Source organism: Marmota monax, unplaced genomic scaffold (genome assembly GCF_021218885.2).
Source record: "Marmota monax isolate L192 unplaced genomic scaffold, Marmota_monax_Labrador192_F-V1.1 WCK01_AAM20220418_F8-fsc00451, whole genome shotgun sequence".
In the NCBI taxonomy this organism is placed as follows: domain Eukaryota; kingdom Metazoa; phylum Chordata; class Mammalia; order Rodentia; family Sciuridae; genus Marmota; species Marmota monax.
Window position 1 is genome coordinate 485,363 of NW_026694711.1, and position 12,696 is coordinate 498,058.

At 34.5% G+C, this 12,696-nt stretch overlaps 1 protein-coding gene across 7 annotated transcripts in view; it reads left to right on the forward strand.

Moving 5' to 3' along the window:
* Positions 1-6,774, forward strand: part of Klf8 (KLF transcription factor 8) — a 275,905-nt gene extending 269,131 nt beyond the window's left edge. For all 7 annotated transcript variants that reach the window (XM_058572505.1, XM_058572506.1, XM_058572502.1 and 4 more), the window contains one exon: positions 528-6,774. In XM_058572505.1, the coding sequence (XP_058428488.1) occupies positions 528-709 (182 nt within the window). In that variant the 3' untranslated portion in view covers positions 710-6,774. The remainder of the gene's footprint in view (positions 1-527) is intronic.
* The last annotated feature ends 5,922 nt before the right edge of the window (positions 6,775-12,696 follow it).

Genomic DNA, 12,696 nt, shown 5'->3' on the forward strand with positions numbered 1-12,696 from the left:
TATCTATCATTAAAAGAACAAATGTTTTAAACAACACTGTAAGATATTTTTGCTCCCATTTACAGATGAGAAAACAGAGACTCAACCAGGGAATGGTGATTTTTTAAGCTCACACAGCTAGTGTGGTAGAGCCAGGATTCAAAAAAGGGTCTTATTGAGTCAGAGGCTATATGCTTTCCACCCTACCATCTTGACCTTGTTTTATGATTTCTGTAAATAAAAATATATTGTATTGTTGAAAATTGATGGCAGTAAATTTTAAGGGTTCTCATTACAAAAAAATTTATGTGAGGTAATGCAATCAGCCAATCCACAATTGATACATATTTCAAAACATCATGTTATACGTGATAAGTATAGGTGTTTGTTGAATTAATTAATTAAAAAGGTGAACCAGAGCATGCCTTCAAAGTGATTGTCTTGCCTTTTGACTAAAGTTTTGATTTAAAAAAATTATGGATTCTGTTATCTTTCTAGGAGCCAAGCATCTCTCTGATTCCCATTGTTTTGGCAAATTCCCTTTGTAGGAGAGAAGCCTTATAAATGCACCTGGGATGGCTGCTCCTGGAAGTTTGCTCGCTCAGATGAGCTCACCCGCCATTTCCGGAAGCACACAGGCATCAAGCCCTTCAGGTGTACAGACTGCAACCGAAGCTTTTCTCGCTCTGACCACCTGTCCCTGCACCGCCGGCGCCACGATACCATGTGAACTCCATAGGCCACACTAGAGGAGCTGCACTGGTCTCTTTCCTGTGTGTGTGCAGAGGTCAAGACCATATCTTCCTCTTTGACTTCAACTTGCCTCTGGGATGGGGTTGGAGGATCCTACTGAGCCAGGTTGTGGAGACTGGAGAAAAAAATAGCTAGTCTCCCATGAGGCTCTTCATATTCCACCTTCACCTCTCCACTATCCAGACTTCAGTTTTTTCAACCTCCGCATGGGTTGAATTCCAGTGCGGCACCCATGGCTGCCCCTGCCCCAACACCCCTTCCCTGAAATAGACATTTTTCCTACAATTACAAAACAGGAATCAAACTCAAGGCTGTGAACAAACATACGCTGCTTTTTCCCTCTTTTTTTTCTCTTGTTTTCTATAACTTTTATCCATATCCATATATATGTACATATATGTGTGTATATATGTATATGTACACACGTATGTATTTTTAATCAGTACTTAAAGGCAGTTGATGGGGTCTTAAAATGACTTTTCTCAAGTTCCTAGATGAAGGAGGCATAACAATATAGTGGACTGGTAAGATTTACAGGAATTTTGGTCCTAAGTATAGGGCATCTTCTCAGTGAATAAGGTGAATTTCACACCAAACTTAAAAGTTTTATAAATCCAACTTAATTTCTTCTTACAGTTTGGTTTTCAGACAGTCCTGGTGCTTCTTAAGTCCATCAAAAGGAATGAAAGGATCTTCTTGTCCTCTCCTCTTTCTCCTCCTGCTCCTTTAAGATTCAAGATTTTGTGGCACAGTTACATTCTTTGTTAGGTGAGATTTGGACAAACATTCAAAGCACAGTTCAGTTCAGTTCAGTAGGGAGAAAAGTGTTCCAGGAAAATATGTTGGGCAGTGACAGGAACAAGCAAACCTGGGGCAAACCTGAGAACAAATAAAGGGTGACTTTAATTTGGATAAAATATTAAAAGTGCTGTTAATCACAAACCTCATTCAAATGCCAGCCTGTTGAGACAGTGTCTTGAGGGGCTTCACTGTACTGTTTATTCTTTTGTTTACATAAAGCAACTATTCAGTATAATACATGATGAGAAATCACACATTGAGGCCATGTTATACAGAGGTGAGAGGTTGAAAGAAAGGAATTATGTTCACTTCATAGCATTACTGGCATTCATTCCTGTGTTTTGAATGGAATATAAGGGGCTTTTGTGAAAACTGACATACAAAAAGCAATTTGATGTTTTATAACTGCATGACCACCTAAGCCATTTCTTTTAGCCATTACAGCAGGTTGCAAAATTCACATTTGGTTGCCCAATCAGTCTGTTTCATGATATTATCTGGGGCATGAAATCCCCTGTTCCTGGCCCTGGACCTCAGATCTACCTCCACATAGCATATTTCCTCTCCCAGAATGAGGGGAAGGGGGCTTTGTATCAATTGGATTGGTCTCAGCCTCTCTCCTAAAGATTATCTTCATATTGAACCCCTTTTCCTTGGCGGATATTCAACCAGTCCCTGCTTGAATACTTTAGGTTACTACCTCCTGAGGCTGTTCATTCTAAGTCAGATTTCTAGCATCAAGAAGGGATCCTTTTAGCTGTCTAGTCCTACCCATCCCTAGTATTTTACAGATAAGACAAATACGGGTCAGATTTTTTTCTCCAGATGTTTCCTTGAGGCCTTATAGACCTGCACACTCATTCTTCCAGGGATCACATTATTAAACCAAATTAAAGACAATTTTTCGTGGTTGGTTGCAATATTTGTCCAATTTTATATGTTATACTTAAAAAAATCTTTACACCACCCAAAAATAATTTATAGTTGATGACGTAGTAAAATGTGCTTGTGGTCATTGCCATATAACATTAGGCTCACAGTTTTTCTATTGTAGCACTTTTATAGTATCTAGATTTTATTTACCTCATTTCAACTTGCAATGTCTTTCTAGACCATAAACTCTCCATAAATTTAAGACTGCTTGTATTTTTCAAAATGACATGTAGGTTTTTACTATTATCATTCTTATTTTGATATGGGCTTTTTCCTGACTTTTGGTGTGCAAGTTCCAAACTGTATATTAATTACTAAAGCACTAGGAAATATCTAGAGCCAGTATGTTCATGGAGACATCTCTGTAGCTGTAAAACAGGTTGGCAAAGGTAGATTATCATCATACATAGATTTAAGCTTATGATTGAGTAGTTGGTACAGTATTTCACAATAGAGCCCAAGGGCATATTCATTTTCTCCACAGTTTGGATCCTAGGACTCCTTTTCCAGAGTTCAGACCTGATATATACCCTTCAGACCTCAGGATCATTTGCATTGGGACATTTGGTTTATTTCTAAGTAAAAGCTATCAAACATACTGTTACACTAATTAGGATGACCAAATTATGATCCCAAATATTGGTGTCCCTGACATCCCTAAGACTTTATTCTAAAATTTTCCTTAAAGTAATGAGAGAATTTGTTAATTGTCTTTACTCAAGAAGCATTTTTAACCCTATTCTCATTGCCCTGTCTTCTCAATAAAATAAAATCTTTCCAATTACATAAGCTTTAAGAAATGTGTCAAGATTCATAAAAGGAATTTTCATAGAATACATGTATTCAAATACACTACACAGCAGAGTTACTGCACCAGAAGCACATAAAACTTTGCTAGGTAGAAATCGAGGTGGAAAAGGAACTAAAATGTATCTCTCCTGGGTAGCGTTTGGGGTTTAATTGAATTTGATGTGCTTATACCAGCTAAGCACTGTTAGTGTGACAGTTGCCTAGGATATAGAAATGACTTTATCTAATAATTGAATAATATCATGGAATTTGTTACAGTGGAATTCCTTCATCTGTATAAGATTGGCAGTTAAACATAACTTGATAATTAAGACTATAAAATATGGGGGAAATATGAGGAATGTGAACTGGTTGGATAGATTAGGTGAAGTGTGTTATGGGTAAAAAAATAATAAAAGTTTATCATAGAAACTTTTTAAAATAAACTTTCCATTTTGGAACGTTTTCAGATTTACCAAAAAATTGTGAAGATAGTAGAATTCCCTATACTACACATCTAATTTCCTCATTACTAACATCTTAATTAGTAGTGTACATTTTCTACAACTATGAAAAAATATCAATACATTAATATTAACTGAAGTTTATACTTTATTCAGATTTCTTTAGTTTTGACCTCGTATCCTCTTTCTGTTTCAGTATCCCATTCAGAATACCATATTACATTTAATAATCATATCTCCTCAAGTTCCTCTTGGTGTGGCAGTTTCTCAGATTTACCGTTCAAGGTCATTTTTAATGGCCTTAGCAGTTTTGAAGAGTATGTTCTTCAATTGGGATTTGTCTGATGTTTTTCTCATGAAGAGATGGGCATAATGGGTTTGGGCGAGGAAGATCACAAAGGTGAAGTGCTATTTTCATCACATGGTACTTACATGACTTATGACTTTTGATGTCAACTCGATGAACTGGCTGAGATTGATTGTATTTATCAGGTTTCTCCCATATACTCTTATTCCTCCCTTCCATACTTTACTTTTTGGAAGGAAGTCACTATGTGCAGCCCGTACTAGAGAGTGTTAGTTATGTACCACATCCTTTAGAGCAAGTATCTATATAAATTATTTAGAACTTTTCTGCATGGGTGATTTATCTTCATTTATTTATTTATACAATCATTTATTTATATCAGCATGGACTCAGATATTTATCTTATACTTTTATGTAGTAATCCAATGCTAGTTTATTTATTTTGTAACTCAAATTGTTCTGACTTTGGCCATTGGGAGGTCTTTTGGGCTGACTCCCAAGTCCTTTTGACATATGCCCATCACTTTTTTAGAATGTCCATACTTTCTGGCACTGCAAGATGTTCCATTCTCATTTTGCATATTTTCAGGCCCACTACTATAATCAGCCGTTTCATCAAGGAATCCTGGTTACTTTTACTATAGAATTGTATTAGAAACCTAGATCTGGGCATTAAGTATGCTTGTTGCTACTAGAGTGCTATTGCTTTGAGGCCTTCTCAGCTGACAGAGCAAGGAAATATATGTGTGTCTACTAACCTATGTATATACACATCTATAAATATTTCTGGATGTAATTATCCATATCTGTTTAGCTATACATGAGTTCATATTGATGTTGCAACCCTAATCCATTACTACATGAATTAGTCTAGCTTTTTGCCCCTTACTTATCTGTAGCCTTTCATTCCAACAGTGAAAAACATGATTCCCAACTTCTGCCCTCTATTTACTTAATTATTCAATTCCACTATACACACATATAACATTATCTGAATCCTTAACCTGGACACCAATGAGAAAGAATTTTATCACTAAAACCCAGTGCTTATGTACATAATAGTAACATTTTTGGCATTCCAATAATTCTTTAAAACAAAGTAGTCTACAACATTCTGGAGTTAGAGATTTCTGTGATCTGAATTCTAAGAATCTGGGGTCTCTCCTGTCCCCAGAAAGTTTTCTAATGTACTTTAGTAAAAGAAATTCCATTGGAAATTGACCTAACCTTGAATAAACCAAGGGAATTTATTTATCTTTCATAGTGTGCTAATCCCTGATGAGGTACTATAGACAGATGGACACAAAAGAAACTGGGTGGGCCCAATTTAAAGAAACTGCACTATCTTTTCTCACAGCTAAATATGGCTCTCTGATAATGAGGTGCTACCCTAAGTTGCCTCTCTTCCATATTTTTCCCAGTCTCTTACATGGTTGACCTTAGGCAAGTCACATCACCTCTGTGCCTCAGTTAACCCATCTGCAAAATGGGAATCCAAGTATCTACCTCACAGGAATGTTGTGAGGCTTCTTCTTAATAGATGTTGGCAAAAATCATGAGAGATCTCTAAATGAACAACTAAGTATTATAAACATTACTATAATGATAATTATCGTACCCTATATTTACCCTATGAAAAGGAGAGGATTAGGCCTCCTAGGTGATAAAGAGCTAAATTTGATTCAGTAAGAAAGATAATTGAAGAGTGGCCACTAGAAGCAATATTATTTCTTGTTCTCACTTTCCCTATATTTTCTTGGTTACTAACTATAGGATTACCAAGTGTTTCTAGACTTGAAACATAATAGATATAATAGGTATATTCCATTATTTCAAAGCTATATTTTCCTCTTTCTTATTCTGCCTGGACTATATTACATGACACCCTGTCAGAAGCACAAAGGCAGTTTCTTAAAACCTTTCCTTCAGTCTTTGATCAGTTCATATTCATTAATTACATTTTCTCCACTTACTGTACTGTAAACAGTAAAGGTAGGAGGGATGAGGGGGTGGGATGGTTAGGGTGGGAATGGGCAGGGAAAAGATGAAATTCATATCAGTGGCAGGATATTTGTTTTTCAAACACTGGTTTCACTTTCTGTGGTGGGCTGGGGTCAGGGGAAGAGATATTATTTTGTTAACTGTTAAACTCTCCTTCACTTCCATAGATGTTTCCTAGGGTCACTACAAGTAGCTTTGTTGGACATTACTTTATAACTATGTTGTATGCAGTGCTGTTTTCATTGTATTCCTGAAAAAAAGGTGAAGAGAGTCCCTAGTGGTGTTTATCCCTGTTTTTTCACAGGAAGTCACAGCTGGAGAGCAGTGCCAGAAACTGACTCATTTTTGTGATGGGGAAAGGAGCCTGCAGTGAAGGGATTGATTGAACTTTTGTCATTGTTAACTTGTTTAAAGAAATTATAAAACAGTATATTAAGCTTTAACTTTTGTGTTTTTGTCTCTTTATTATAGTGTTTTAGAGCAACACCCTGTTTTTCCTCTATTTTATACTAGTTCCTGCTCCAGAAGCATGGCTTTGAGCAATCTCTCATGTACAAGTTTGTCATGGACCTCAAGATCCTCAAGAATTGCTTCAGTTAGCATGGCCACTTAAAGGTTACTTTGTTCTAGTTCCATGGGACTCTCCAGTTGTGACATCCAGGCAGGGTGTGTGCTTGGGTACTAAGCAATCTTGTTTAGTTCTATTATTGTACTTTTTTATTAATAAAAATATTTTAAACTTCAGAATTCATGGCTATTATCTTGAATTTGTCTCCAAATAGTGTTTCTTCAACATGGGGTGATGAAATTATTTTCTTTCCCTCTAGCTGAGTAAAGTTCTGATGAAACTACTGTTTAATATCATGGGGCAACAAAGGAAATCAGACTGACTCAAACACAATAAATTATCTGTTTAAGCCCATGAGGCCCAACACATTCTTTGTAATATATTTAACCATGTCCATGAATGGGGCTCCATGAAGACTGTATGCTATTTTCTGGTATAATTCCTGTATGGGATTCCACAAGAGTTTATAGAATACAAGGATATGTGCTCAGTTGATTAGGTTTCTCTACCCAGCCCTGTTCTCACTATTTTGTGTTTTTTCCTAGGAAGAAGGATAAGAGAATATTGGGAAAATGTAAACTCTAAAGATATCTTAATACAGCTATAAGCTTTCTGTAGGGATATGGGAAGTTGGCTCATTGGAAGGTTTTGTCTTTCAGAGAAACACTGGGAGAAAAAGAAAAAAGGGAATTCTGTGAAGGAAATCAAGGCCAAATTGGAAGGAACGATTGAAGTGATGGTTCCCAGAGAATGGGATTTTCACTGCAAATGATAAAAATAATGAACATCAGATTTTGTGGATTTTTTCAGAAATATTTCTTTTGTGAAAATAAAAGGAATATTATGATGAAAGCAACATTAAAAGAACTTTTAAAAATGGAGTTGAGGGGACCATTAAGAAAGCAAGACTTATGCACAATTTAAACTGCTGCCTAGGAACATGAACCTTGGTCTCTTCCCTACTTTGACCACAGGCATCTAGAATGACAAGAAGAAGTGAACAATTATATTGTACCCAGTGGCACAAGATATATATCAAAAAGTTACCACACTATTATGGAGATCTCCATTCTGTGTGTAAATTATTTTATTTATCTTCTATCAGTCATGTAGCTCCTGTTCCTTCTCAATATCCAATAACACATAGAAGCTCCCACTTTTATTGCTTTCCTTGGAACTCTCATTCAGAGCTATGTGATATTTGTCTCCCAAATTTCAATTTCTGTGAGACCAAATAAAGTCTTTTTACTTTCACAGTTTCTGAGTTTGCATTGATTGTCATTATATTGTGTCAAGAGTGGGATCAAAAGTGACTCATCTCTACCTCCAATGCTGTCAGACGTGAGTAAAGAAGCCCTTTTATGCTTCACCATTTCTCTGGCAGCTTCTGGTCGTAGGAGTAAATGGTTTCAGTTTCAGTCAGAGGGGTAAGTTATTTCAGTCTCTGAAACTTCTGTTTCTTTGGTTGAGGTTCCAAAATTTTATCTGGGTATTCTTCATTGTTGGATGCCTGGGAGGGAAATCCTTTATTTAGGTGTTTAGGAGGAACATTCTCCATTTGGATGGGCATTCAAATTTTTAAGAAGAGCAAATAAAGCATGTATCTACAGTTAAATGAATAATGATAGCATAGACCTACATGTATTCATTAAGATTGAGAACAAGACATTTATTGTTCAGACTTCAGAAGCATCCAAGTACCAATCCCTCATCAGAGGTAGCCATTATATTATTTTCAGTGATAATCATTTCCTTCCATTATTTTAAAAATGTATCTTTCCAACTGATGAATGCAAACCTAAATAATAGTTTACTTTTGCCTGTTTTTGAACTTTAAATAAATGGAATACTATTTTATGGGGGTTTGTGCTTTGTTTCTTTTACTCAGAGTTATTCCCGTGAGAGTCAATCATGTAGATATGTGTTAATGTGTAGTACTTTTATTTTTATTGCTGTAAGATATTCCACCACATAAATAAATATATATATTCCTCTGAGCTTTGAAGTTCCCTTACAGTGCTTCAGATTTAGAAGCAATAATGCTTAGAGAAACAAAACTATAATGAATGTTTTTAAATATCTCTTGGTGTACATGTGTAAATGTTCTCTAAGGAAAATATCTAGTGGCACAATTGTTCATACACAGAGCATTTGCTTTTAAACATTTTAATCTTAGCTGTATAATGCAAAATATTTTTAATGCAGTTGTATCAGTTTACATTTCCACAAGTAATGTATTAGGATTTTAATTATCTACATAAGTTGTAATATATGTTACAACCTGGAATTTTTTTTTAAGGTACTGAGGATCAAACCCAGGACATATGCTAGATAATATCTACCATTGAGATACATGATCAGAACAATATATTTTAAAAATATTTTAATTTATTTTATTGCTACATTATATACAGAAAACTGGGTTTTATTGTGGCTATTTGTTCATATATATAGAGAGAGAGAGAGAAAAAATTTGATCAATTTCACTCTCCTATAACTACATTTACCCTCCACTCCTCCCTTCCCCAATAGACTTTTTTTGCCCTAACAGTCTTCATTCTACTTTCATCACATCACTTTTCTTCTTTTTTTTCCCCCTTTGGCTTCCACATATGAGAGAAAACATATGACACTTGTCAGGTTGCTGAGTTTGGCTTATTTCACTTAACATAATCGTCTCCACTTCCATCTATTTCCCTGCAAATGGCATAATTTCATTCTTCTTTTTGGCTGAATAAAACTCCACTATCTATACACCATGTTTTCCTTACCTATTTATCTTTTGATGAGCATCTAGGCTCATTCCATAACTTGGGTGCTGTAAAATGTGCTACAATAAGCATGGGTATTCATGTATCTCTAAAGTATGCTGAAATAAATTGTTTCAGATTAATACCAAGGAATGGTATCACTGAACCATACAGTACTTTAATTTTTAATGTTTTTAGGAATGTACATGCTGATTTCCATTGGGGCTGTAGTAATTTACATTCCCACCAAGAATGTAAAAGGGTTTCTTTTTCCCTTTCTCACAAGCATTTATTATTAATATTCTTCTTATGAATGCTATTCTAGTGGAGTGAAAAGAAATCTTGATGTAGTTTGTTCTTGTTGTTTAGGTACCAGAGATGAATCTGGAGGTGCTTAACCACTGAGCAACATCCCCAGTTTTTTTTTGTTTCTAATTTTGAGATAGGGTCTCACTAAGTTGATTAGAGCCTTGCTAAGTTGCTGAGACTAGCCTTGAACTTGCAACCCTCCTGCCTCAGCCTTCTGAGTCACTGGGATTACATACAAGCACCACCACACCAGCCTTCAATGTCGTTTTTGTTTGCTTATTTTGTATTGGTGAGTAATAATTATACAGAACAAGGGTTTCATTTTGGCTTATTAATAGATGCATATAACAAAATCTCATCAATTTCAATCACCACTACCTCCTCTTGCACTTTCCTCATTTTTCCCCCTGACCCCCTTTCTTTATCCCTCTGGTCACCTTCTATATTCATGAGATGTTTTTTTCTTTTTGCTTTTGTCTGTCTAGCTGTCACATAGAAGAAAAACATATGACCCTTGACTTTTGCTTAAAATGATACTCCCCATTTTTATTTATTTTCCTGCAAATGCAAATGACATGCCTTCATTTTTCTTTATGGCTGAATAAAATTCAAATATGTGTATTATATGGATGAAACCTAGGCTAGCTTCATAACTTGGCTATTATAAACTGTGCTGCCAGTAAACATGTTTGAATGTACCTTTATAACTTGCTGACTTTAGTTTTTTTTTTTTTGGTAAATCCCAGGAGGTTTTTTGTTTGTTTGTTTGTTTATTTGTTTGTTTGTTTGTTTTTAATTCCCAGGAGTTGTATAGATGCATCATATGGTGTTTACATGCTTTGTCTTTTGAGGAACTTCTTCACTGATTTCCATAACATCCACCCTAATGTATATTCCCACCAATAGATATAAGAGTTCCTTTTACTCCACGTACTTGCCAGAATTTGTTATTTTTATTCTTGATAATTGCCATTCTAAATGGAGTGAGATGAAATCTCAGTGTAGTCTGGATTTTTAATTTTCTGACGGCTAGAAATGTTGAACACTTTTTCAACTATATGAAAAAAAATTGTTTGATAAGAAATCAATTGTTTGATTTCTTATTTCTGATTTTGAGAACTGTTTATTTAGTGCATTGGTCCAATTATTAAATAATTCATTCTTATATTAAATTTTATGAATTTATATTCAAAACATTAATCAACTCTAGGAAAGTTAGCTGGAAAAATTCCCCCATACATTAGGTCCTCTTTTCTTGGTATTAATAGTTTCCTTTGCTGTGTAAAAGCTTTTTAGTTTGCTGGTATCCCATTTAATCATTCTTGGTATTATTTCCTGAGCTATCAGAGTCCTATTGAGGAAGTTGCTTCCTATGCCTGTATGTTGTAATGTTTCCCCTATATTTTATTCTAGAAGTTGTAAAATTTCAAGTCTTCCTTCTAGATCTTTGATCCATTTTGAGTTGACTTACATGCAAAGTGAGAAATAGGGATCTAGTCTCAATCTGTAACATATAGATATCCAGTTTTCCATTTGTTAGAAAGACTATCTTTTCTTCAACCTATATTTTTGACATTTTGTCAAGAATCAAATGACTATGTCTGTGTTCGTATTCTTCCATTCTTTTTCACTGGCTTATATGTCCATTTTTATGTCAGGACCAAGCTGTTCTTGTTACTAAGGCTCTGTAGTATTATTTGAAGTTAGATATTATGATACCTCCAGCTTTACTTCTTTTGTTCAGAATAGCTCTGGCTATTTTGAGTCTTTTGTACTTCCATATAAATTTTAGTATTTTTATTCTAGTTCTTGGAAGACCATAAGTGGTATTTTGATGGTGATTTCATTGAATCTATAGATTGCTTTTGGTGGTATTGTCAATTGAATATGGGAATTCATTCTATCTTCTGATGTCTTTGATTCCTTTTTTTCAGTGTTCTGTACTTTTCTGTGCAGAGGTCTTTTGTTATATTTATTTCTAAATGTTTTTACTATTGTGAATAGAATTGTTTGATTTCTTTCTCAATAGATCTATATTGGCATATAGAAAAACTATTGATATTTGTATGTTGACTTTATATCCTATTATTTCACTGAATTTGTTTATTGGAAGTTCTACTGGTATTGCTTGTAGGATTTTGTAAATATAAGCTCACATCATTTGCAAACAAGGAAAAATTAACCATTCTTTTCCTATTTGTACTCCTTTTATTTTCTTCTCTTGCTTAATTCTTCTGGGTAAATTTCAAGGACTCTCTTGAATAAGAGTGCAAAAAGTACACCTTTACCTTCTTCCTGATTTTAGAGAAAATGCTTTTCAATTTCCCCAAGTCAGTATGATGCTGGTTTTAGGTTTTTTGTATATGACCTTCTTACCCTAGTTTATTCAGGGGTTTTTTTTAATCATAAATACATGTTGAATTTTGTCAGATTATTTTTCTGCATCTATTGAGATGATCATGTGACTTTTGTCCTTGATTCTATTTATATTATTTATTCTATTCATTGATTAGCATATGTTAAAATATTCTTGCATCTCTAGAATGAAACCAAATTGATCATGATGTACAAGATTCTTAATGTATTATTGAATTTGATTTACTAATAGTTAATTAAAGATCGTTGCATCTATGCTCATAAAGTATGTGGGTGTTTCATTTTTCCCTTAAAGAATCCTTATCAGGTTTTGCGATCAGGAAAACACTGACTTTGTAGAATAAATTTGAAAGTGTTCTCTTCCTATTTTATTTTATGTAATAATTTGAGGAACATTGGCATTTGTTCATCTTTAAAGGTCTGATAGAAAGCAGCTGTGAATCCATTCATCTGGTACTGAGTTCTTATTGTTGGAAGTCTTTTTATTACTACTTCAATATAATTTCTTTTTTATTGTGTTTTTATTAGTGCATTGTAATTATGCTGTTATGGTTCAGACATAACAGACATATGATTCCCCCAAAAAGTCATATGTGAGACAATCTAAGAAAGTTTAGAGGTGAAATGATTGAGTTATTAGAGCCTTAATCTATTCAGTGCATTAAT